Source organism: Chiloscyllium punctatum, chromosome 8, assembly GCF_047496795.1.
Source record: "Chiloscyllium punctatum isolate Juve2018m chromosome 8, sChiPun1.3, whole genome shotgun sequence".
NCBI lineage: Eukaryota > Metazoa > Chordata > Chondrichthyes > Orectolobiformes > Hemiscylliidae > Chiloscyllium > Chiloscyllium punctatum.
In genome coordinates, this window is record NC_092746.1 from 72,294,107 (window position 1) to 72,322,026 (window position 27,920).

General features: G+C 39.5%; 1 protein-coding gene across 5 annotated transcripts in view; it reads right to left on the bottom strand.

Moving 5' to 3' along the window:
* Positions 1-27,920, bottom strand: part of ankib1a (ankyrin repeat and IBR domain containing 1a) — an 89,027-nt gene that overhangs the window by 47,076 nt on the left and 14,031 nt on the right. For all 5 annotated transcript variants that reach the window (XM_072575772.1, XM_072575774.1, XM_072575769.1 and 2 more), the window contains exons 2-7: positions 25,310-25,572; positions 19,389-19,689; positions 17,813-17,995; positions 4,735-4,852; positions 2,678-2,886; positions 513-601 (exon numbers count right to left, since the gene is read on the bottom strand). In XM_072575772.1, coding sequence (XP_072431873.1) covers positions 513-601; positions 2,678-2,886; positions 4,735-4,852; positions 17,813-17,995; positions 19,389-19,689; positions 25,310-25,497 — 1,088 coding nt within the window. In that variant the 5' untranslated portion in view covers positions 25,498-25,572. The remainder of the gene's footprint in view (positions 1-512; positions 602-2,677; positions 2,887-4,734; positions 4,853-17,812; positions 17,996-19,388; positions 19,690-25,309; positions 25,573-27,920) is intronic.

Here is a 27,920-nt window from a genome sequence, read left to right on the forward strand (position 1 = left end):
CCTTGGATGCTGCCTGACCTGCTGCGCTTTTCCAGTAATACAGTTCTGTAAGCCGACATAGACCTCTCTCCAGACCACAGGCAAGGTTTTTGCCTCCAATGAACTGCTGAATGTTTGTACCAATGATTGGCAAAGGACAGTCCTATTTCTTGGTGCCTGTGGTTGAATGCATTAGTCTGATCTGTTTGGAAATATCTTATTCCGTCTAGCTAGAACTACATTCATTTGATCATTTTTAAATGTTATATCTGTGTCAACTACAAGAGAACAATTTCCTCTTCAGCTGTAAAAATGACATCAATCAGATATAACCCATCAGACAGCAAAATAGAATAAGCAAAAAAATGATTTTCTACAGTGGTTTCCAAGATATCTGCAGCATAGAAAGCATCATGTTTAATACTGCAACATGGGATTAGAAGTGGGAAAAGAGTTAAGTACCCTAAAAAAGACATTTCTGTAGATTGACTGATACCACTTTCCCATTGTTTCAATTTCAGCATGATACTTACCCTTCCCAGCATCCTCGGCAAAATTCATGACCACAAGGCACATCCACAGGATCTTCAAACACAGAAATGCTGCACAAGCAAATGCCACACTGTGGAAAAATAAATTACTGTAAACAATTGTGTAAAAGAAAGATAGCAATTTTAACAAGACTGCAAACCATTATCGCAATTCTCAAAAGCTTTTCCAACTTGGACACAAGTCTGTTGGTTTTTGTGATGAAAGGCAGCTTGGTTTTCTTTAGCTTATAACTGGTGGGAGAAATCGCTATTGATTCACAAAGCCTTGTGGCAGAAAGCAATCAACTTGCATAGTTAGGATGTAAAGTGTCAGAGTGCAGACTGGGGAAACAAAATCTACACATGAAAGCCAGGACAGGAGTTGAAGAAGCTGCCATAATCAAGATCTGTCAAGAAAATTGCAGAATCACTGAATCAAAAGTGATGAAAGAATCCACATCCCATAGGTAACCGAAGGAATAGCTTATTTATAAAGGAAAATTCAAGGAAATGCCAGTTGGAAGTAGCATACCTACTATGTTGGACCCAGAAAAAAACTAATTAAATTTATAATTTCATAATATAAGGGAATTCTTGAGGTATTGGTGGAATTTAGAACTGAGCTCATAGCATCGTCTATGCAAGTAATAGCATTAGATTAGTGGCGCTTTCTTTCATTTTTCTTTATACATGTCAAGAAATGTGTTAAAAATATGAGGTCTTGTGGTGTAGTCCTGTTTGTTGATAACTGAGCTTTCAAATTTCTTTTTTGACTGTTAATATTCAAAAGGTTTGTAAAAATTCCCAAAATTCACATGAGAATATTAGCTCAGATTTTCCATTGGCTAGTTATTTCGATATAAATGGGAGCTGCAGAATTCCCAGATATTCTGAAGGTATTGCCTGGGAAATTAAACATTCTACTAGGAAAGAAGAAACACAGGCAAATGGTGAGGATGACAGGAGTCTGCAAAGGTCTTGTTAATACAAGTCCATCAAACAATACTAGATCCAGCAGGAAAACTGTGGCCCTTACTGAAGGAAACATTAGAAAGACGGAGGTTGAGGGGGACCTGACTGAGCGGTATAGACGGGATGGAAAGCAAGAGGCTTTCTCCCAGAATGACTGACTCAATTACTGGGGGTCACGAGTTCAAGGTGAGAGGGGAGAAGTTTAAGGGAAATATGTGTGGCAAGTTCTTTACGCAGAGAGTGGTGGGTATCTGGAACATGTTGCTAATGGAGATGGTAGAGGTGGGCACGATAGCATCTTTTAAGATATAACTAGTCAGATACATGAATGGGCAAAGTCAGATATATGAATGGGCTGGGATCAGAGGGATACAGATCCTTAGAAAATAGGTGACAGGTTTAGATAGAGGATCAGGATCAGTGCAGGCTTGGAGGGCCAAAAGACTTGTTCCTGTGCAGAAATTTTCTTTGTACTCTGTTCTTTATATACTGCTTTAGAGGTAGTGCAGAGAAGGTTCACTAGGCTGCTTCCAGCAATGAAGGGTCAGTTTTCTGGGGAGAGGTTGACAGTTTGGGCTTATGCTCACTGGAGTTTAGAAGAATGACAGGACACTTTAGTGAAACATATAAGCTTGTTAGAGAACTTGATAAGATAGATAGCAGAGAGATTGCTTCCCCTTGGGGGTCTTGGACCAGAGAGCTAAATCACAAAATAAAAGGGTCACCCAAAGAAGACAGAGATGAGCAAGAATTTCTTCTCTCAGAGTGGGGAACCTGTGGAATTCTTTCATGCAGAGGGTTGTTAAGGCTAGGTTGTTATGTATATTCAAGAATGAGATAGACAGATTTTCAAAAACCAAGAGGATGAAGAGTGATGGATAAAAGGCAGGAAAGTGAAGGTGAAGAATATCACTCTCAAAGCTAACAATTCTGGGAAAGATGGTCAGAAAACTATGAGAAATAGAAATTATTCATATGGGTTACAGAAACAAAAAAAAAAAGAGTTGCACTGAATTGACAGAACTAAAATTCAGTTCAATCAAGCAAATTCTTCGGTAAATAAAAAATTCAACTCAACCATATGTAACTCATCATGTTAGTGTCTTGGTATAAATCTTCAAATTAAGACTATTATTCTAATCTGTGTGCACAAGATCCATTAGTCAAATATTTTCACAGTAAAATCACCAACATACCACAAGTGCATCCTCATCAGTTGGAGATAAGCTGATATCATCTGGAGATGTGACAGAGGAACGGGTGGTACGAGGGGTTCGAGGTGAGGGGAGAGTGTCCCATGCATTATATCCACTAGGTGGTGGAATTGGCATTTGAATGCCTGAACGCTGACAACAGTCTTCAGGATCTAACATCCAGGCTTCAAGTAGTTTTTCTCGATCCCAGTCTAGGAAAACACACATTGAAAGAGGAAACACAAAGTTAGCACCATTAAATTGGTCTTAAATTACTGTGGTTTTATTATAGCTCATTGGCAGAATTTTCATGACAGGTTTACAAATGCAGTGCACTGGGGGAAAATAAAGGCATTAATCAACTCTTCCCACTGAGCTTCATTGCAGCTGAGCTACAAAAGATGCTCACCAGAACATAGGGATGTGTCATGTGCAGGAGAAAGTATGAGAAAGAAAAAAGGATTTTATCACTACATCACAAACAGGAAAAAAAAGTGAAGCAAACTCTGATCTTGTTTGGGGCAATGGAAGATACTGGAAAGGCAGAGGTAAAGACAAAGAAAAATGTGTCATGAAAGGACAGAAAGTTAACAGTTTTAAAGACAATACAGGCTAGAAATAAGGCCTGATTATCAGGCAGAAAATACTTCAAATACTGAAAATCTGAAATAAAAACTTTTGGAAATGTTCAGTAGCTCAGGCAATATTTGTGGAGACAGGAACAGGAGTCATGTTTCAGATCAAGTTTCCAGTTTCAGCCAATTGTTGACACATTTCTTACCATCCCAAATTTATTTTTCTTCCTTGTCCAGTTTATTTCTGCCAACATCCACAGCTCTCCCATTGTCCTCCAAAACTTGAAGAAATTCCTCATCCGAACTATCTCTTTTTCACAATGAACATCCAGTCCCCTTTACATTACAACCCCTTTGGCCTTGGCCCAAACATTACCATTCAATGTCATACAGCTTGGCTGAACTTCACACTAAACTTCAGACACATGCTCTAAGTAAATAAATTCTGTTTTGGGAATCTTATGAGCTCTAGATATATCTTCTGTTTCTTGGGTTACATCGAACATTCTTAATTTTCATTCCCACACTGACCCCCACCATTACCTCTTTTTCCCAGTCCATTGATATCTGCACATCAGTGCCAATTTCTTGTTTTAGCTTTAACTGGGAGAATTTCAATTTTTCTTCCAACTTGAAGCAATCTTCTGATTTTCAGATGGTCTACATTAATCTTTCCAACTCTATTTCAGTTTCTGCAGATAGGCTATTGATCAACTTGCATGGTTAACCCACTGATTCCCAAAATTACTTTGATTACACCCCCTTCTACTCAACTTCCCGAAAGCACAATATTCCAATAAGCACTTAATAATACCCAACACATTTCCCACATTTTCGATCCCACCTATTCCCCATTCCCAAAACTTGGACAGGGATTATGTGCGCCCCATCTTCCACCTCACCAGACTTCATGCTCAATAACCAATTTTTCATTATTTCTGCTAATTTCAGTTGGAAACCATTAGCTATCATATCTTCCCAGTGTCTTCTCTATCAATATGTTTCACAAGAACCCCCAACTTCCAATTCATTGGGTCACTCTTCAAATCAATAGCAATACTGTCTCTGCATTCCATGGGACCCTCTTGTACAGGTTTCAGGGGATGTATGTTTGTTCACTGACCGTGTGGATGAGGAAAACAAAGTATGGCCCCTCTGAAAAATATACTCTGACCTAAATCATGTCTGACGAGGGGTTCCAACAAAATTCAGACTTTCTAACATGCTCATCTGTGTTGTGCATCTTCAAGAGCTCTTCAAAATATTAGGATTGCATGCACTACTTCCTCAAGTTAAACCAAGCATTCTTGACAGTTCTTTGAAACCAAATATTTAAAAGAAAACCTACATTTCAATTAGCATCTAGTAATCAACAAACAATTATTCAAGAAATACAAAATTTGAATTTGGACAATGAATTGTAAAGTGGACAACAAAATTGTTGCAGTGTATTTAACTGATTACTCCAATAGTTAATAACATTACCGTGGGCTCGGAGCAGTGCCTCTGCAGTAAAAAGTGGAGCTTGAAGCATGTCTGCAGTTTCCACAATCAACATATCCTTCAGCTTCCTTAGGTCCTGTGGCCTTAGGCCCTCATATGGCTTCAAAGTGATAGAAAGTACCAAAACATATTAATTGGATAAATAGTGGGACATTGAACATTCAACTCCTCTAACAATATCTTGTGCACACAACCTACTGTTGTAAAGTTTATTATAAACATGGAGATTACTTGCAAAAAAACTCATGTTTTATCTCAAATGTTGAAACTACAATGAACAACTGATCAGTATATTGGAGTTAACAAGTCAAAAACGCTAAACTAAAGCAGTTTAAAATTGAACAATAATGGCTGCTTTAATAAAACCGGTTACCTTCTCTATCGCCTAGACTTAGCTGCATGAAATGTCCACGATTCAAATTGGAATGATGACCTGGAATAGGTCAGTAAAAAGAAAACTGATGTGGAGGGGCCAAAGAGTATTTTTGATAGGCTGTGGCTTGCAGAGTTCTCAATATAGTGGGACCTTTTTCTTTTCTTAAAGTGAAGCTTCCACGTGCTGACAAGGAGACCTTTAGAGAAGATGAACCAGGAGGTGACAGAGGGCATAATATGGAAGGAAAAGCCAGTTGCCTGGGAGATCAAAGGGTGACAATGCAGAATTGAAATATGGATTTATGGAATTAAATGTAAATGAGACTGAGGCTTTCAGTTCAGTGGTCACCACTGAAGAATAAATAATATTGGAGCACAAGTAGGTCATTTGGTTCCTCAAGTCTCTCTGACATTAACTAATATCATGGTTGATCTATTTTGTATTTCAAATTCCAAATTCCAGATTCTCTTCAAATTGATAACCTTGGATTCCAATGTCTGAAAAATAGAGCTGTCTCTGTCTTGAAAGTATTCGATGACCCTGCTACCCTGCTTCTACTACCTTCTAAGGCAGAGAGCTCCAACGTGTTACAACATTCTCAGTTAAAAAAAAATCATTAAATGGATATGGGGTTTGCTGACTGGGCAGTATATATTGCCGATTCTTAATTACCCTTAAAAATCAGAGCAAACTGCATTCTTGAACTGTTGTAGTCCATTTGGTACAGGTAAACCCACGATGTTGTTAGGGAGGGAATACAAGGATTTTGACCCAGTAACAGTGATGGAATGATGATATATTTCCAAGTCAGGATGTTGAGTGAATTGGTGGTGGTACTACCATGTATCTGTTGTCTTTGATCTTCTAGATGATAAAATTTGCGGGCTTGGAAGGTGTTGAGAAGCTTTGATAAGCATCAGCACTACACCTTGTACATGGCTCACACTGTTGCTGTTGTGCATCAGTGGTGGAGGGAGTGAATGTTCACAGATGTGGTGCCAACTATGGACGCATGGTGTTTGAGTGTCTCGAGTGCTCTTGAATCTGCACTCATCTAAGCAAGTGGGGACCATTCCATTTCATTTAAAAGCAAAATAACGTGGACACCAGAAACCTGAAATTTTTTTAAAAAGTGTAGAGGAGAAACTCAGCAAGTCTGGCAGTAAGTGTGGAGACAGAAACAGAGTTAACATTTCAAGTTCAATAAATCTTGTTCAGGACAAAGGAAGCACATGGTGAGGTCAGTGCAGGAGAGAGAGAGAGCGCGAGAGAGAGAGAGCGCGAGAGAGAGAGAGCGAGCGCGAGCGAGAGAGCGCGAGCGAGAAAGAAAGAAAGAAACTGACACTGCCTTTGCTGTTTGAATTCATGTATTGTTGGACATCGGAGTGCGTCTGGGAAAATTAACAAACAGTGAAATTCACAACTAATCTTGGAGGAACTGTTTGGACAAAGTTCACAGCACAGAATCAGAAGTGTATTGTTTTATGTGGCTTACAGAAAGTCTGCAGTAGAGCGGAATCTTTCTTGATTATGTGTATTTGGAGATATGTCTCTTGATTAAACTTAAAATTTAAGCCATAGCTATTAATTTAACCTCAGGCAGTGTTTGTAGAGGAATAAGACAGTGTTATTTTCTAGGTCTGTAGATTGTGAAGAAGCAAAAATGGCCTTTAGTAGAGGGAAATGTTCTTCTTTTCAGATGTGGGAGTTTAAAGAGAGTTTAAGGGTTACTGCGGATTATATCTGCCATAAATGCTGTTGGTTGTGAATTTTATCAGATTGAATGGATCGGTTGGAGAGACCGATAGAAGCGATGAGGAATTTGCAACAGCAACAGTTTGTGATGGATAGCAGTTATATGAAGGGGGGGGGGGAATTCCCAGATACAGTCACATAGATGGGTTAACTCCAGGAAAGGTAAGAGAGGTAGGAAGCTAGTGCAGGTGTCTTTTGTGGCTATACGCATTTCAAACAGGTATGCTGTTTTGGAAAATGTAGGGGGTGATGGATTCTCAGGGGAACGTAGCACAAACAGCCAAGTTTCCGGTATTCAGACTGGCTCTAATGCAACGAGGAATACGTCGGGTTCCAAGCGATCAACTGTGTTAGGGATTCTCTAGTCCGAGGTACAGACAGACATTTCTGTGGCCAGCAGCGAAAAATCAGAATGGTGTGTTGCTTCCCTGGTGCCAGGATCAAGGATGTCTCAGAGAGGGTGCAGAATGTTCTCACGGGGGAGAGGGGCCAGCATGAGATCATTGTCCACATTGGAACCAACGATACAGGAAGGGAAAAGGTTGAGATTCTGAAGGGCAATTAGAGAGATTTAGGCAGGAATTAAAAAAAAAGTCCTTGAGAGTAGTAATATGTGGACTACTGCCAGTGCTACGAGCTAGTGAGGGCAGGAATAGGAGGATAGAGCAGATGAATGCATGGCTGAGGAGCTGGCGTATGGAGAAGGATTCACATTTTTGGATCATTGGAATCTCTTTTGGAGTAGAAGTGACCTGCACAAGAAGGACGGATTGCACCTAAATTGGAAGGGGACTAATACACTGGCAGGGAAATTTGTTAGAGCTGCTAGGGAGGATTTCAACTAGTTAAGTTGGGGGTGGGGGAAGAGTGGATGCAGGACCCAGGGGGTTAGTGAGGAAAGAGGTCAATCTGAGACTGGTACAGTTGAGAACAGAAGCGGGTCAAACAAACAGTCAGGGTAGGCAGGGGCAAGGTAGGAGCAATAAATTAAACTGCATTTATTTCAATGTAAGGGGCCTAACAGGGAAGGCAGATGAACTCAGGGCATGGTTAGGAACATGGGACTGGAATAGCATAGCAATTACAGAAACATGGCTCAGGGATGGGCAGGACTGGCAGCTTAATGTTCCAGGATACAAATGCTACAGGAAGGATAGAAAGGTAGGCAAGAGAGGAGGGGGAGTGGCATTTTTGATAAGGAATAGCATTACAGCTGTACTTAGGGAGGATATTCCTGGAAATACATCCAGGGAAGTTATTTGGGTGGAACTGAGAAATAAGAAAGGGATGATCACCTTATTGGGATTGTATTATAGACCTCCTAATAGTCAGAAGGAAATTGAGAAACAAACTTGTAAGGAGATCTCAGCTACCTGTTAGAATAATAGGGGGGTTATGGTAGGGGATTTTTAACTTTCCAAACATAAAACTATGGCAATCCCAGTCTAAGGGTATAGATGGAGAAGAATTTGTTAAGTGTGTTCAAGAAAATTTTCTGAATCAGTATGTAGATGTAACTACTAGAGAAGGTGCAAAACTTGACCTACTCTTGGGAAATAAGGCAGGGCGGGTGATTGAGGTGTCAGTGGGGGAGCAATTTGGGGCCAGCGACCATAATTCTATTAGATTTAAAATAGCAATGGAAAAGGATAGACCAGATCTAAGAGTTGAAGTTCTAAATTAGAGAAAGGCCAATTTTGACGGTATTAGGCAAGAACCTTCGAAAGCTGATTGGGAGCAGGTGTTTGTAGGTAAAGGGACGGCTGGAAAATGGGAAGCCTTCAGAAATGAGATAACCAGAATCCAGAGAAAGTATATTCCTGTCAGGGTGAAAGGAAAGGCTGGTCGGTATAGGGAATGCTAGATGACTAAAGAAATTGAGGGTTTGGTTAAGAAAAAGAAGGATGCATATGTCAGGTAAAGACAGGATAGATCGAGTGAATCCTTAGAAGAGTATAAAGGAAGTAGGAGTATATGTAAGAGGGAAATCAGGAGGGTAAAAAGGGGACATGAGATAGCTTTGGCAAATTGGATTCTCCATAATTCTAAGAGTTTTTACAAATACATTAAGGACAAAAGGGTAATTAGGGAGAGATTAGGGCCCCTCAAATATCAGCAAGGCGGCCTTTGTGTGGAACCGCAGAAAATGGGGGAGATACTAAACAAGTATTTTGCATCAGTATTTATTGTGGAAAAGGATATGGAAGATATAGACTGTAGGAAAATAGATGGTGACACCTTGCAAAACGTCCAGATTACAGAGGAGGAAGTGCTGGATGTCTTGAAATGGGTAAAGGTGGATAAATCCCCAGGAACTGATCAGGTGTACCCGAGAACTCTGTGGGAAGCTAGAGAAGTGATTGCTGGGCCTCTTGCTGAGATATTTGTATCATCGATAGTCACAGGTGAGGTGCTGAAAGGCTGAAGGTTGGTTAACTTGGTGCCACTGTTTAAGAAGGGTGGTAAGGACAAGCCAGGGACCTATAGACCAATAAGCCTGACGTCAGTGGTGTGTAAGTTGTTGGTGTGAATCCTGAGGGACAGGATGTGCATGTATTTGGAAAGACAAGGACTGATTAAGGATAGTCAACATGGTTTTGTGCGTGGGAAATCATGTCTCACAAACTTGATTGAGTTTTTTGAAGAAGTTACAAAGAAGGTTGACGACAGCAGAGCAGTAGATGTGATCTATATATATATAAATATTAGTAAGGCGTTCGACAAGGTTCCCCATGGGAGACTGGTTAACAAGGTTAGATCTCACGGAATATAGGGAGAACTAGCCATTTGGATACAGAACTGGCTCAAAGGTAGAAGACAGAGGTGGTGGTGGAGGGTTGTGTTTCAGATTGGAGGCCTGTGACCAGTGGAGTGCCCCAAGGATCAGTGCTGGGTCCACTACATTTTGTCATTTACTTAAATAATTTGGATGCGAGCTTAAGAGGTTCAGTTAGTTAAGTTTGCAGATGACACCAAAATTGGAGGTGTAGTGGACAGCGAAGAAGGTTACCTCCGATTATAACAGGATCTTGACCAGGAGGGCCAATGGGCTGAGAAGTGGTAAATGGAGTTTAACTCAGATTAATGCAAGGTGTAGCATTTTGGAAAAGCAAATCAGAGCAGGACTTTATACACTTAATGGTAATGTCCTAGGGAGTGTTGCTGAACAAAGAGACCTTGGAGTGCAGGTTCATAGCTCCTTGAAAGTGGAGTCGCAGGTAGATAGGATAGTGAAGGCAGCGTTTGGTATGCTTTCCTTTACTGGTCAGAGTATTGAGTACAGGAGTTGGGAGGTCATGCTGTGGCTGTACAGGACATTGGTAAGGCCACTGTTGGAAAATTGCGTGCAATTCTGGTCTCCTTCCAATCGGAAAGATGTTGTGAAACTTAAAAGGGTTCAGAAAAGATTTACAAGAATGTTGCCAGGGTTGGAGGGTTTGAGCTGTAAAGAAAGGCTGGAGTATCGGTGGCTGAGGGGTGACCTTATAGAGGTTTACAAAATTAAGAGGGTCATGGATAGGGGAAATAGGCAAAGTCTTTTCCCTGGGGTGGGAGGGCATAGGTTTAGGATGAGAGGGGAAAGATATAAAAAAAGACTGAAGGGGCAACTTTTTCACACAGAGGGTGGTACGTGTATGGAATGAGCTGCCAGAGGAAGTGGTGGAGGCTGGTACAATTGCAACATTCAGGAGGCATTTGGATGGGTATATGAATAAGGGTTTGGAGGGATATGAGCTGGGTGCTGGCAGGTGGGACTAGATTGGTTGGGATATCTGATCGGCATGGACGAGTTGGACACAAGGGTCTGTTTCCATGCTCTACATCTCTATGACTCTAAGTATTCCATTCTTTACATTCCTGACTTGTGCTTTGCAGATGGTGGACACATTTTGGGAGTCAGGAGTTGAATTACTCACTGCAAGATTCAAAGCCTCGTTTGAAGCCACTGTATTCTTATGGCTGGTCCAGTTCAGTTTCTAGTGACTATCAACCCTCAGAATGTTGATAGAGGGGTAATCCAGTGTAGTTACATCTTCGAACGTCAATGAATGAGGGCTAGATTCTCTTTGTTGGAAATGGTCATTGCCTAGCACTTGTGACTTGTTATTTACTACTTGTCAGCACAAGTCTAGGTATTGTCAAGATCTTGATGCATTTGAATATGGACTGCTTCAGTATCTAGCACTCATGAATATGCTCAATATTGCGTTGTGAACATCTCCAGTTCTCACCTTATTATATAAATTAGCCCTTTGAGCCACCATGTTTGTGCTGAACATGTTGCCATTCTAAACCAATTCCATCTGCCTGCACATGGCCCTTAACCTTTTATTCTCTGCTTGTTTCTGAATCTGTCTAAATGCCTCATGAATGTGCTTTTACCCGTTTCTACCAGCTCCCCTGGCAGCATGTTCCAGGCAAGCCCCAGCCTGTGTGAAAAAATACTTTCCTTGCACATCTCGTTTAATCTTTCCCTCTCCCATCTTAAACCTATACCTCCAGTATTTGACATTCCTACTCTGGGGGATAAAACTTCAACTATCTATCCTGTCCATGCTCCTCAATTTTATAAACTTCTATCAGGTCAGCTCTCAGCCTCCGATGCTCTAGTGAAAACAATCCAAGTTTGTCCAACCTCTCCTTACAGCTCCAATCTAGACAACAACCTGGTAAATTTCTTTTACACTCATCCCAAAGCCTCCACATCCTTCCTAGTGTTGCCACCAGAACTGCATACAATATTCCAAATGTGACCTAAGTAAAATTTTATACAGCTGCAACATGTCTTGCCAACTTTTATACTCAATGCCCCAATTAATGAAATCGAGCATGCCATATGCCTTGTTCACTTTTAATACCACTTTCAGGGAGCTAAGGAATTGTTACTAAAGTTCCTCAGGTTTTGCCATTTACAATATACTTTTTCAAGTTTGACCAACTGAAACACACCACTTCGTATTTGCCCACATTAAACTTCATCTGCCATTTCTTGACCCAAATTTCCAACTGATCTAGATTATGCTGCATCCTTTGACAACCTTCCTCACTATCCACAACTCCTCCAATTTTTGTATCATCTGCAGTCTAACTAATCAAAGCACCAACATTTTCATCCATATCATTGATATATGTTATAAACTACAGAAGCCCCAGCACTGATCCTTGTGGAATATCACTGGTCACAGATCTACAGTCAGAAAAACACCTCTCCACAATTACCTGCTTGCAAGATCAAGCCAATTTTGTATCTAACTTACCAACTCACTGTGGATCCTATGTTACTTAACCTTCTAGACAAGTCTACCATGAGAATCCTTGTCAAATGCTTTACTAAAGTCCATCCACTGCTCTACCCATAATCATCTTCATCACTGCCTCAAAAAAATCTCAGTCAAATTTGAGTGTAAAGACCAAGCCTGCATAAAGCCATGTTGACAATCCCTCCTCAGTCCATTCTTCTCTAAATTAGAGTAATCCTACCACTAAGAATCTTCTCCAGTAATTTTCCTACCAATGGTGTAAAACCCACCAGCCTATAATTTCCTGGATTATCCCTGTTGCTCTTTTCAAACAAAAAGAAACAACTTTGGATATTCTACAATCTTCTGGGACCTCACCTATACCTAAAGAGGTTACTAAGATCTCTGTCAATGCACCAGCAACCTCCTCCCTTTCCTCCCAGAGTATCCTGGAATAGATCCTACCAGGCCCTGGGAAGATATCTACCTTAATGTTTTCAACACACCTAACACCAGCTCTTCCTTAATACTGATGCATTCCTGTGCTGACCTACCATAATGGAATGTGTATCTGTAGTCTGTTTATCGGTCTGTAAGGTTTATCCTTTTAATTTTATTATTTTTCTAACTTATACTATAAATCACTGTAAGGTAATGTAAATTTTTTTATTTCTATTTTGTAACTAAGATTTGTAAATAGGTACTTTGTACCTAAGATGATGCTGTGAGGGGCGACATTATAGCCTTTACACTGTACTTGAGTACACACGACAATAAACCTAATTCTCATATCAACATACCTTAATCTCACCATCAGCCGTGTCCCCCCACCTTGATGAAATCTGATGTGAAGTACTTATTAAGGACCTTATCCACTCCCTCAGGCTCCATGCACAAATCCTATCCTTTCTTCTTGAATTAAACTACCCTTTCCCTAGTTACTCTCTTGATACTAATTGATGTATAAAATGCCTTCAGATTCGCTTGAATTCTACTTACCAAGAACAATTCATGACCCACTTTTACAGTCATAATTCCATGCTTCAGTTCTTTATGGCTTCCTTTATATTCCTCAAGCGCCTTGTCTTGATTTAAGCTTCTGAAACCTCAAACAGCCGTCCCAGTTTCGAATTTCTCCAGTTCATGATTAATACAGTTGTAATTAGTCCTCTCCCAATTGTAACTGAATGCTAATGTTTCTGACCAATATACTTCAACACCTAGATTCTTCCGCATCTTGGAATTCCACAGCCATCCTCTATTTCTACAAATTGCTTTTTTCTTCTTATCGAAGTGAATAACATCACATTTTCCCAAATTATGTTTGACATGCCAGACTTTTGCTGACTCAAATCAACTTATCCATAACCGTGTACCAACTCCTTACATTTTTCTCACAATGCCTTACCGATCTCTCTTTGTGATGTCTGAATTTAGTTCCTAATGCTTCGCTCCCCTCTACTTATCAAAGTCAATTATGTAAATTGTAAAACTTTGAGGCCCCAGCACAGACACTGCACCCCATCCCTGAGGGGCTTCCTGTTCTCCATCCTCAGATTGTTGTTTGATTTGACTACTGAATATGTACAAAATAACTGGTTGAACAGAGTGAACATGGATTTATGAATGGGAAATCTGATAGACATTTTAGTTTCACAGAATCCCTACAGTGTGGAAGCAAGCCATTCGCCCCATCAAGTCCACACCAACCCTCCGAAGAGCACCCACACAGACAAAACCCCCTGGTACCCTATTTCTGTAACCCTGCATTTTCAATGGCCTGGACACTATGGACAATTAGCACTGCCAATCTATCTAACTTGCACATTTTTGGACTATGGGAAGAAACTCACGCACACAGGCAGAATGTGCAAACTCCACACAGAGAGTCACCCAAACCAGGGTCCCTGGCATTGTGAGGTGACAGGGCTAACTGCTGAGCCACTGTGCCACCCTTTTAATGAAGTTGAGTTTAGAGTGATTTACTAGACCAGTTGACAAGGGGACAAACCGTTTGTTGCGTTTAGATTTTCAGATGTTTTGATATACTCCTACACAGATTGGTAAACAAAACTGAAGTACGGGAGGTATTATGCTAGTATGGATTGAAGTTTTATCAACTGGCAGAAAGCAGATTTAGGATTAATTGGCATTCCAAGACTGTTTGGCTGTGAAACAGAATCATAAAAATAAAAGGAAATGTCAGCCATTCAGCCTTTTGAGCCAGTTCTGCCATTCAAAATAAACCTGATTGATTCTCTATGTACTACCACTCAAAGCCATACTGCGCTTGCATCATATCACTTGACATGTTTAGCATCTGGAAATATACTTCCTTCTTGAGTGTATTCATTGACTTGGCTAAAACTGCATTAGAATAGAGAAGTTCACAGCTTCACCACTCTCCTCTCAGTCCTAAACTGCCTATCCCTGTGCTGAGACTGTGAACCTTTGTACTTGATATTGTAGTTAGAGGGAACATCATCTTTGCATTCAGGCTTGTCAGAATTTTAGACTTGTCAATGAGATTCCATCTTGTTCCTCGAACCTCCATCGAGTAGAAGCCTCATTGACCCAATCTCCCTTGATAACGACAAACCTGCCTTTCCAAGAATCAATCCAATGAATTCCCCCTATGGCAAGTGTTCTTTTATTTGGTCACGTGACTAAATCTACATGCAGTACTTCAAACATCATCTCACCAAGGTCCCACACAGCCGCAACGCGACATCTTTGCTCCTGTACTCTTACCTTCTTGCAATGAAAGCCAATATATCATTTGATTTTCTAACTGCTTACTGTAACTGCACTATTATTCTCAACCAACTGATGTATAAGGGAATCCAGATCTCTTTGTACATCAACATCCAGCCTCTTTTTTCATCAACATTCCCAAATGTGCAAAGTATTTCTTGAATGACCAAACGTTGGAAACTGATCTCCGTATGGACTTAGGAATCCTTGTTCATAAATAATTGTAAGCTAGCATAAAGGCATAACAAGCAATTTAAAAGGCAAATGCCTCATTAGCCTTTACTTCAAGAGGGTGAAAGTACAGGAGCAAAGTGTTCTTGCTTCACTTGTATATTACATTGGTGAGACCGCACTGGAAGTACTGCATAATGCTGGTCCCCTTTGCCAAAGGAGAGAGATATTTATCATGGAAGAAATTTGGTGGAGATTCACTGGGATGATGAGACTGACTTAAGAGAGATTAAGGATGCTTGGCCTGTATTCTCAACTTTAAAAGAATAAAAGGCTATTTCACTGAAGCGTACAAAATTGTTCAAGTGATAGACACAGCAGATGCAGAAAGGATATTTCTCGAAGCAGCAGGGTACAAAATCAGGGGATAATTTCAACATAATAGGAAAGGATTTTATTACTGCAATGAAAATAAAAATACTTTTGTTAAAAGAGTCGTGAATATTTGTATTTCTCTACCCAAGCAGGCTATGGAAGATTAACTGTTACATTTAAGATTGATTTCCCATTACCATGACATCAAAAATAACAGAAAAGCTCAGGAATATGGCAGTGAGGTATAAGGTAACCATGATCAAAAATGGCAACGCAGACTCAAAAGGTTGAGGGCCCGGCTTCTGCTTATGGCTAAGCAAAACTAAGCATCATTCTCTAACTTCGCTCACATCTTCCCCATGTCCTGTCCAAACCCAACCCAGCCTTCATCCTCTTCTCATTACATTCCCAAATATCAAACTTGCATTTACAACCCACATCATTTCAGCACAGTACCTACATTGATTTCTGTTGGCTTCTAGTCTCCTCACCACTCTCTTAAACCTAGGGAGTTTATAGTCATGCAATGGCCTTGTTTGTTATGAAGCTCTGCAACATCAGATCCTAACAGACTCTCAAAGGATTAGTTCTTTGAGCTCTGGTCCATCCAACATCATTTTTCTCATCATTCATCAAGAGTGTACAATCAAAACCATTTCATAAACAGTTCTGCTCTCCAACCTCTTTCTTTCAGATCCTCATGCACTCTTATTTAATAACCACTGTTCAACCTAGTTCTTTTAACCTGTTACCACGCAGATAGCAAGCCAAACCAAACTAGGCTCTCCATCACTGGATTTGCAACATAGTGAAATTAAAATATTCAGTGACCCCCAAAATTGCTCAATTGTTCTAACTAAACTTTACAAATTACAGATCTTGAACACAAAGTTTGAAACTTAAACAAAAATGAACTGATTAAGAATGTAACTTTAACAGAACACATGCTAGCTACAAGGCAATTAATTAATATCTACAGTCCAATCTAATCATCTTCGAATATAAACTCCAACTTGCGCATCAATACAAACAGTTAAGGGAAATATTAAGAAGAAAATAAGATGATTGTAATTTGCCAATTCGATAACCATTTCAACGACGAATACCAGATCTCCGTGAAATTCTGTGATCCCAAGTTGTATGACAGACAAAGGAAGGTAAATCTTGCTTAAATTCCAAAGTCAGCAGTCAATGCAAACAGGTCTTACTGACCTTCTACTTATTTCTTATAACTGGGATTATTTTAGAATTGTCAACAATCTGTTAACTAGAAAATAACTATAAGAGAACAAAACCAAAAATAAAATCAACGTGCCAGGCCACAGCTTTGAAAGCAAAATTGCCTCTTGGCCAAACTCCAACCAGAACTGCTCAGTGTGCTTTTCTCTGTTTGGCTGCCCACCAACAGTCCTCCATCGATTGACCAATTCACCCATGAACCAGCAGCCAGTCTCTGAACATATCATTTCACTGCCAAATCATTTGCAGCGTTCTTAGACAAGCAATGAATCTGCATTATCTTTCCAAGCAGCAAAGTGGTCTTTTTAAAAAATACCTCTTTTTCTCTCTTGTTAGAAAAGACAAGGTATTGATTGAAGTTTAAAGCTCGATTCTCAACTGCAACTCCATTTATAAACCAAAATGAGAAAAAGAAAACAAAAATAATGCTGGTCTCAACAGTCCCTAAAACATTTTTTTCTTTAGTCTGAAGTCGATTTGTGTTGGTGGTTAAATTCCATTTGTCTCAGCATGATTGGGAACAAACCAGAATGGATATTTACCTTGAGAATACAACTGGAAAATTGTGTGCAATTCTGGTCTCCCTCCTATAGGACGTTATGAAACTTGAAAGGGCTGAGAAAAGATTTTGAAGCATGTTGCCAGGGTTGGAACTTTTGAGCTAATGGGAGAGGCTGAATCAGCTGGGGCTGTTTTCCCTGGAGTCTGAGGGGTGACCTTATAGAGGTTTACAAAATTATGTGGGGCATGGATAGGTAAATAGACAAAGTCTTTTCCCTGGGGTGGGGGAGTCCAGAACTAGAGGGCACAGGTTTAGGGTGAGAGGGGAAAGATAATAGAAAGGATCTAAGGGGCAACGTTTGCATGCAGAGGATGATGTGTGTGTGGAATGACATGCCAGACAAGTGGTGGAGGCTGGTACAATTATAACATTTAAAATGATGGATATAAGAATAGGAAGGATTTCGAGGGATATGAGCTAAGTGCTTGCAAATGGGACTAGATTCATTTAGGATATCTGGTCGGAGTGGACGAGTTGGACTGAAGGGATTATTATAGTGCTGTACATCTCTGTGACTCTATGACTGCACGGAGTTCATTTGTTCAGTACTACCAGCATCAAGACAGCTGTAAAAATGACTTGTTGTACCTCTCTTCTGTCCAAAGCTGCATACTCTGCTTCCACTTCTTCAGCTTCTGGATCTCGTGAAAATACCATACGCGACTCAAGATTGAGAGCAAGATCCTTGTGATGCTGTTTCTCCGCACAGTCACAGGGAGTGTCTCGGTTTTCATTTTCTGCAAACAGGTCTGCATCATACTTAACTAAAAGCTGAAATCAAAGGAAAGTTACAAAGCTAAATCTTTTTGTCTACATTTCAACATTGTCATTAAGTTCAGACATTGTAAATGCAAGTCACAAAAAGTGATATTTTAAGTGAATCTCAGTATAACAATTGAACCATTAGACAAGAGCACTCTTGACTGTCACTAAGAAAGAAGTTCTTTCCACTGATGATATTTAGATTAAGGAAAAATAACATGTCAATATATCTTTATAACATCTTGTATGGATTTGATTGTCTACATCATTACCATGAACAAACTTGGCCACTAATAAAACCCAAGGTTTTGATGGTAGTGCTAACAATGCTCATGTTGTTGAATGCAAAGAGAGACCGCTTCTTGTTAAGAGTGGTCATTGATTTGCATTCCTGTTATATTTGTTACTTGCTACGAATTAGCTCATGCCTAAATGTTGCTTAGGACTTTAATAATTGTTTAATCACAGATTAGAACTCAACATTGTGGAATTAGTTATGGTCATCATCTGATTTCTTAATGGAATGAAGATCATTGAAGAAGTTGGTTGAGCCAGAATGTCCCCAAGAAACTCCAGCAACAATTAACTCCGGCTGTGGTAATCAACCAGCTTGTGAGCAACGTACAACCACAATTAGTGAAAAGCATACATTCCCATGCTGACTTCAGTTTTATTTGGTCATCTTAGTGCCTTACTCAGTCAAACACTGCTTTGATTTCAAAGGCAACCACTGAAATAATTCTAAAGGATGTGTTTGAATTTTATAGCACACAGCAAAAGTTTCAGCTATACTTCAATGTCTTACTGAATTTGCCTCAATCTCGGAGTTGGGTTCAGCAGACAACATAACTTTGATAGCAAATGGGAGTACTTAGGCAATCACTACAAGATCTCTGCTGCCCAGGAAAGTAACGCGTTGTGACACAATTATCCTGTAAAACTGTGGTGATTCTAAGTTTTGTTGTTTTTTTGTAAATATGCAAATATCTGCGACTTGTTTAATGTTTCCTCGAAGTAGTAAGAACAAAGACTGCAACACGAGAATTCAGTCTGTTTCCCCAACTGTACTGAACTACCAATTTGTATTTAAATCATGTTTTTTTCATGCTTCATATGTTCAAATTTCAGCAAAACAAACAGAGTCAAAATATTATATGTACAAAAAAATCAAAAAACACACGTAATTGTTATGACTTTGCTACAAATTTACCTGGTATTGTTTTTTTAAAAAATGTCACATTTGAAAACTGAACTGTCTATTTAAGAGTTGATTTTACTGTTTCACTAAAGAAAGCAAAATAAAAATCAGCAATAGGTTCTGGAATAGCAATACATAATCTCTTAATTTATAAAATGCCTGTGTGCAAACTGGGAATTATTGAAACCATGCCCTGGAAATTACCTCTACACAAGTTTTCATCCCTGAGGCAGCAGCATAGTGCAAAGGTGTGAACTTTTTATTATCAGTGGCATTGCTTTCGGCCTTCTCGAACTCTCCTTGATCTAGCCTTGCACCCTTCCACTTAAGAATCAACTGAAGACATTCAGCTCTCTTGCCATCATCCTCATTGGGTCGTGTAAGGCGGGGCTGCAGGGCTGTTTCAGGTAGCATGATATGTGGTCCCATACACAACAAATGTAAAGCAGTCTCGTTATGTATATTCCGCTTGTTTGGATTCCCATCTTTATTATAAAGGAATATTCTGTTTGGCAGAAGAGAATTGACTTTAAAAGCCAAGTTAAATGATCATCCACAAACATAGATTTCTGCTCTTTAATCAATAGCTACAAGTATTAATCCCTGACTATTGCAATGCAGAGACCAAAAGTTTCATATTATAACTAGCTTGGGCAAAACAAAAATCACTTCAATAATGTTCAATTCTATGTCATGTTTTATCTGATCCTTTGGCAAAGTGTTGAAACAAGTTACAACAAAGAAAAAGGGACTTGAAGATATCTTGGAACTCTAACTTAAGCTAAATTTTATTCTCGAATGTGAAACATTCTTTGCCAGTAAACATATGTTATGATATTAGCACATCAAACTTGTTAACGAAAGCCTAGATTCTTTAGCCAGCAGTGAAGTGACAGCATTCAGTGCTGACCTCAAAGTAGTTCACAAATACTGAACAACTACAGAAGTGTGGATTTGTCTTTCCATTAGCTTGAATGCATTAAAGTGAATGGGATTGTCAAATATTCAGCAAAGTTCATTATAAGGAGGAGTATGCAATTTAGCCACTCCAGCCTGCTCTGCCATTTGAAATCATCATGGCTGATCTCAGCTTGGTCTCGACTCCACTTTCCTACCTGCTCTCCATAGCTGTTCAATCCGTTACTAGTTCAAAATCTATCTCCCCCTCAAATTTATTCAATAAGTTAACATTCACCATCCTTCGCAGTAGTGAATGCCATAGATTCATGACTCCTTGAGAGAAGTAATTTTTCCTCATCACTCAAAATTTACCACTGATCCTAAAACTATGATCTTTTATTCTAGATTGCCCAATGAGGAAACATCTTTTCTACATCTACTTTGTTAATCTCTTACAGCATTTCATATACCTCAATTAAATCTCCTCTCAATCTTCTCAACTAAAGAGAATTTAGGCCTCAACTGCATTCATAAGACAAACCCTTCATCTCTAAAATCAATCTAGTGAACCTCCTATGGACTGTCTCCAATACAACTGTATCCCTTCTCAAGTAGGGAGAACGAAACAGTGAATGAACTCTGGTTGACTGCAGTATGAAAAAGTTACAAACATTTTGCTACAGAATTACCACTGACGCAAGCTGTCTAATTAGTTTCCGAGTATTTAGTTTAATTAATTATTCAGCTTAATACTGCTAGTTTTCCAATCATCAAGTACAAGGCAGGAGCAATTGCTGGATTGGTGAAACAACCTTATTGACAAAATTAAATATGTTTTATATCTTGGGTGCATTTACTTTTAAAGGTAAAAGCAGGCTCAAGCTAGTTCCTCATTGATGTGATGTCAGCATCAAATTTCAGGTGAATTCAGCACTGACCAGTAATATTCTGTATGATTTGGGATGGCACAATAGAGATGGTTCAGCCAGTGTTGTTCCTGTGGTTGAAGAAATCAGTGAAAATGCTGCACAATGTTTCAGGGTGTGATATACTACTTGGGTTGGGTATAATGATGGAGATTTTGTGCACAAGGCCAACTGCTCAGCAGTGGGTGGAAAAACAGTTCTACTCCTTAACTGTAACAATATCTCAATCTTTTTGAGGCATTTTTCAAGCAAAAACAATTGACTGTTCAAAACTGATAACACATGTTTTCATCAACTCATACTTGCTCACCGTCAGTTCCAAAGATTTTTTTTCCTGCCGTTTAGACAGCTGGTGGCAAGAGTTGAATTCAAAACACCAATGAGATCAGGTCACCAGCTGCTCCTTGCTGAAACAACAGGCTGGTAGGAATTACGATTCTAACAAATATTGGCAAGGAGATTTTAGTTACTGCACTAATGTAAATCATAAGTCATGCAAATCCTAATGATTAAACGATATGCAAATACTGAATTCAAGTTTCTAAATGTGGAAAAGTGCTGCACTCATTGTCAAGTTGTAAAACTGAAAATTAAGTTCTTAATACCTTCAGAGGCTAAAAGGGGCAATTGGCTGAGATACAATAAAGGTCAAAATCTGTATGGACAAACAGGAACCAAATATTTTTCTCTTGTAAAAATAACCCTTTCTCTCCACATTCATAATGATGGCAGTGTTGCAAAATCATATCATGGAGGCAAAGGTTAAAAAGCCTTGTATCAGAGGAGCTCTTCACATGTATCATGGTTTTCCCAGTTGCAACCCAAAGGTGGATCTTCTTTTAAAAAAAAAGAGCAAAACCATTCAAAAATCAAAAGAAAATATAAGGTCAAATAATATCACTGATGTTCACTACATATTCCAGACTCTGTAGTACGCAAATAATTTTTCATTATCCTTTTCAACATTGGCCTCTTATTTATTCCCAATTTCGAGAGCTCCACTTTTGAAGTGCTTTCTCATTTTTAGTACGTGAGCAACACAAGCTGCTGCTGCTACTTTACTAGCTAAAAACTGCAATTATTTGTCATAGAGTCCTAGAGATGTACAGCATGAAAACAGACCTTTTGGTCCAACTCGTCCAAGCCTCTAGATATCCAAACCCAATCTAGTTCCACCTGCCAGTACCCAGCCCATATCCCTCCAAACCCCTCCCATTCATATATCCATCCAAATGCCTCTTACATGTTGAAATCTACCAGCCTCCACCACTTCCTCTGGCAGCACATTCCATACACGTACCACCCTCTGCATGAAAAAATTGCCCCTTAGGTCTCTTTTATATCTTTCTCCTCTCACCCTAAACCTATGCCCTCTACTTCTGGACTCTCTGACCCCAGGGAAAAGACTTTGTCTATTTATCCTATCCATGCCCCTCGTAATTTTGTAAACCTCTATAAGGTCACTCCTCAGCCTTCAACTTTAGCTGAACTATTCCCAATTTTTCTGGTCATGCTAAAGTAACAGAAAATGTTTACTTCACAAATTTTCCTTCACAACTCCCCTTATCATATTTCTCAAAGAAAACTTTCATCCAACTTGATGTCTTTGGTAATTTACTGCTTTGTCTCCAGCCTCCTCTTCCTTTCCTGCGAAGAGCTTGATCACACTGCTTATTTGCAAACCTTGTGCTCAACTTTCCTGCAACTCCACGCTAGATACTCTGCACTTAGGCTTTCATTCCTGCTGTACCAATGAGTGACCTTGACTCCAATGAATTATATGCACAATGACAGTGCATGTGGCAGGGTGTAATATCCTTTCATCTTCTCAACCTTTCTGGAGCCTTGGTAATCAAACTCCTCTATTCCAGCTCAGATGGACTCTCATTTATTCCACAGATTGGGCTAAAGGGCCTTCTTCCATGCTGGAGAGCTCTGACTTTATTATCAATGTCACTACACACAAATAGGCAAATCTCTAGCAATGGCTTTGCTTCTCGTGCCCACAACATTTTTTGGACATTTTCAAGAAACTGTACTCAGCCTTCACTTCTGTCTCAGTATGTTTTATAACTGAGAAGGTATGAAATAAAAGCCACCAGCTGTTTTCTTATGCAAAATTCACAGACTTCATTTGCAAATAGTGATTCATTCAACTCAGCTCGAGTTGTATTCTTTAATGCTCTAATTGTACATTTGCAAGTTTTCATTACTATATGCAGAACTAGATAATTTAGCTAGATGTAAAGCTGTTAATTTTCTTCCCTTCAACTATGATAAATCAATTGCATAAACAGAATTAATTTGATTATTACAAACACTAATTCTTGACACTAACAGAGACATATAGCATGGAAACAGATCCTTTGTCCAACTAGTCCACACACAGGCAGGTTGGACTAGTTTAGTTTGGGAACATGGTCGGCATGGCCTGGTTGGACCAAAGGGTCTGCTTCCATGTTGTACGATTCTGACTTGACTGCATTTGGCCCATATCCCTCCAAATCTTTCAAATTCGCGTATTTATCCAAATGTCTTTTCAATTTTGTAACTGTACCTGCATCCACTATTTCATTTGGCAGTTCATTCCACATAAGAGCCACTCCATGTAAAAAATCTTGTCCCTTCAGTCCCTTTTAAATCTTTCTCCACTCACCTTAAAAATATGCCCATTGTTTTGAACTCCCCACCCTAGGGGAAAGACCTTTGCTATTCACCTTATCTATAACCCTCTAAGGTGACCCCTTGACCTCCTATGCTCCAGCGAAAGAAGTCACAGCCTATCTTTATAGCGCAAACTCTATTAATTCTTTACTGAACACTTTTCAATTTAATGACATCCTTCCTATAGCAGGGCAACAGAACTGTATATGGTAATCCAGGTTAGGCCTCACCAAAATCCCGTTCAACCTCAACATCACATCCCAAAGTCTAGATTCAAAGATCTGAGCAATGAAGGCAAGTCTACGAAACGCCTTAACTACCCTATCTACAGGTGATGTAAATTTCAAAGGATTATGTACCTTAACATCTAAGCACCTCTGTTCTTCAAAACAGGTGGTATCAGTTTGGTGGTGGAGCATACCTGTCAGTTATCCCCCCAAAATCATGAAATTTATTTTTCAATGATTTGTTCCTCACTCCCTCTGGCTTCTCTAGAAAGTATTTGTCATTGCAAATTCAAATTACAAGGATTCATGTGCTTAGTCATGATTCCAACCTACCTCAAGAGAAAATTTTAAAGCATAACAGCAACCAAAGGGAAGCCACAGTGTAATTGCTGGTCAGTAAATTAAGCCATAACAGAATTAGTTATTGTAGCATCAAAACCAAAGAAAAACTGGTATTTTACAGCAATCATTTGATGTATTAAATTCAACACTAGCTATGGCTCCTCAACAAAATAAAACATTTTTGAAATTTATTCAATCAGCTTCACATTCTACCACCAAAACAAAAATCAGTTTAATTGGATTTGCTTGACCCTATGCCCATTACATTGTTAATGATCCAACTTCCCTTCCAGGCTTCCACAACAGTCAATATTGTTTTATGCCTCTCCAAAAGGCCTGTTTTGTTCCTCAGTAAATCTACCATTCATCATCACTCGGTCCAAATAAAATCAAGCCCTTGAATTTTCGCTTCTCAAATCTTTGCTCATCTTTCCCAAAACTCCAAGATTGAATCCCTCCGATCAGATTACTGCCTCTTCCGGTGCATCCCCTTATTTAATACTATAATTAACATCTTATGTGACCTTGACAAAGGTGAATCATTTCTCGAGTGAATCAAAAGCCTCTGTCATGATCAACTACACCATCCTCCTTTAACACTGATGCACTATTAAGCCAATCCTTATAACAATTCCTCAGTTTAACTGTCTCCCATTAATGGATGGGTTATGGCAAAATTTGGATTGTGACAAAATCAAAGTTTGGAAAGGACACAAAATCCCAATGCATCCAACAGACGTTGAGCATCTTCACATACTAAATTGCTCCAAATCAAATTGTACATAATCTAGTTTTCTTCATGAACTTCACCTTTAATTAAACAAATATTCTACACATTTTTAACTATCCACAGCTATCTCTTAGATTGAGATATTACAAATTTCACTGCATAACTTGACTTTTGGAAAAAAAACTCTATATGAACTCAAATATAAAATATTCATTCAGTTTGGACCATTTGGACAAAGCAATCTCTATCTTGCAGAACTTCAAACATGACAAATTAAAGTCTAAGCTTCTTATACTTTTAAACTTGAAATGAAGCAATTCACTACTAAGTACTCACCGCAGCAACTTGCTCATAGCGTGCTTGGCAGCATAATGAAGGGGGGTGTTATGCTGATAAGGCTCTCCATAAGAGGTATTTGGATCCAGAGACTCCTTGAACTGAGGATTGCTCTCATACACCTGATAGGCTAAGGACTCATCGCCATTTATGAGCGCCTTGCGGAATTTTGTAGTGGTATTCCCCATATTTTATTGACAGTAGTTGGCACTTATTAGCTTCAGCCACTTGATTTTCTGAGCTTCAAATGCATGCTTCACATCCTGTGGAAAACAACAAATTTCAAGTTGATGCTCCTGCAAAAAGCAATTTTTTTTAACTTAATCACACAAATTATTTGTAAATAACAAATAATTCAGGAATCAATAACATTCGTAATCCAGTGCTAAAGTACTTACATCTTGCATTCCCAATTTCCAGTTCAAATCAATTCCTTGTTCTGTTAATAAAGGAACATTGCTTGGCATTTATGTGAAGTCAATGACCATTTCTAGCAAAAGCAAAACCAATCACCCTTCAGCAATATTCAATGGCATTACCATCAGTGAACTGAAGCAGCCAAATAAATGCAATGGCTCCAATACAATGCCAGAGGGTGAGAATTCTGTACCAAGTAATTTACATCCCAACTCATCCCAGCCTGTCCACCATCTATAAGGCACTGTCAGGAGTGCGATGGAATGTTTTTCACTTGCTTGGATGACCTTAGCTCCAAAAAGCACATAAAAAATTTGATGCCACTCAGGACAAAATAGCATGCCTGACTGGCACCCTAACACCTTCAACATGCACTCCCTTCACATGTGACATTCAGTGACAGCAGTGTGAACTATCTACAGGATGCATTGGAACAAATCACCAAGATTCCTAAGATGGCATCTTGCAAACCTGCCAGCTCTACCAATTAGAAAGAGAAGCACCGCAGATACGTGGGAATACCACCACCAGAAACTCCCCTCCAAGCCATACACCATTTGGACTTGGAACTATATTGCTGCTCTTATAAAGTTGTAGATCGAAATCCTGAAACTCCTTGCCAAACAGCATTACTTCACATGGACCACTCTAGTTCAAAAAGGCAGTTCATGACAAACCTATCCTTGGTGATTCAAGATGGGCAGTAAATGCTGGTTAAGCCAGTGACTTCCACATTCTATGAACGACTTAAAAAAAAAGACATAACACACATACCAAAGTGTGGACTCAAGTTCAAATTTGCACCCAACAAAATAACTATTACTAATTGCTTTGAAGCAAATTAAAACAGTAGCCCCAAGTGAAAAACAAATTGGAGAGATTAGTCCAAAAACCTCTGTCTGCTACTTAGTTACTCAATCCTATTTTCCATCCCGCCATGATCCAAGGTCACAGATAATGGATTGATAACTGCTTCGAAGCAAAAAAGTGAAGTGAATCAATCGCCTAATAAACCCACAAAACTGATTGAGTTTGCTGGCAGTGAGCTGTAATCGTCATCGGTGCACCACATCCATATTTCAAAAGGCACAAATGCTAACTATTGACTGTTTAAAAGGAAGTAAAGATAGCAACCCAACATAAGATTAAAGATTGTTTTAAAGTGCCTGATCATTGTCATGTTTGAAAAGATAAATAAAATAAAGGAAAATGGTCCACAGCTATTTCACAAAGGAAGAGACACAGCAAGCTCCAGGAACCAAGGAAGGATTGTGAAGCAAGGTTTAATCAGCAAGATGGATTTTTAACAGGTACTTTGAAAAAGATAAAAATACAGGAAAAGATCTAATGAGGAAATTCTAAAAGCTGAAGAAAGACACCAATGCTGAGGCAAAATATGGAACAAGAGATTGGAGAAAAAGGATTGGAAAGCTTTTGGATGGGAATGAGGAAAAGTAGAAAAATACAAACAATAATTTGGAAAGTTTGTCGGGGAAAATAACCTGGAGGCATTTTAAATCAAACAACATTCAAAGGAAGAAGTGTTTCTGCTGAAAGGCTAACAGGAGTTGCAAATTAAAATGAAAAACAAACAAACAGTCTTGGGTAATGATTTCTAAATCGATCAAGTGTGAAGCTGGAAAAAGCACAGTCAGGCAACAACTGAGGAGCAAGAGAATAGACATTTAACTCTTCATCAGGACTGGGGAGGTGGAAGGGGGCTAAGAAATAAAAGATGGAGGCGCCGGGGCGAGGTAATTGGAATGGCAACAGGTGGGCGAAGGTAGGAGGTAATTGTGATAGTGATAGGTTGGTGGCAAGTATGGAGGGGATAGGTGGAAGGAAGATGGACTGGTAGGTCAGGTCAAGAGGGCAGAGCCAAGTCAGAAGGTTAGATCTGGGATGGAGTGGAGGGGGATGGGAGATTTGGAAGCTGGTGAATTCAATGTGGAGGCTGTGGGGTTGCTTGTGGATTTGGGAAGAGAGATAACTGGGCGGTGCGGGATTGGAAATGTTAGGTCAAACTCCGCACTGCCCAGTCCTACCTCTTACCCCAAATCCACAAGCAACCCCACGGCCTCAACAGTGAATTCACCAGTTTCCAAATCTCCGCCCCTACCCCATCCCAGATCTAACCCCTCAGACTTGGCTCTGTCCTCTTGACCTGACCTATCAGCCCATCTTCCTTCCCTTT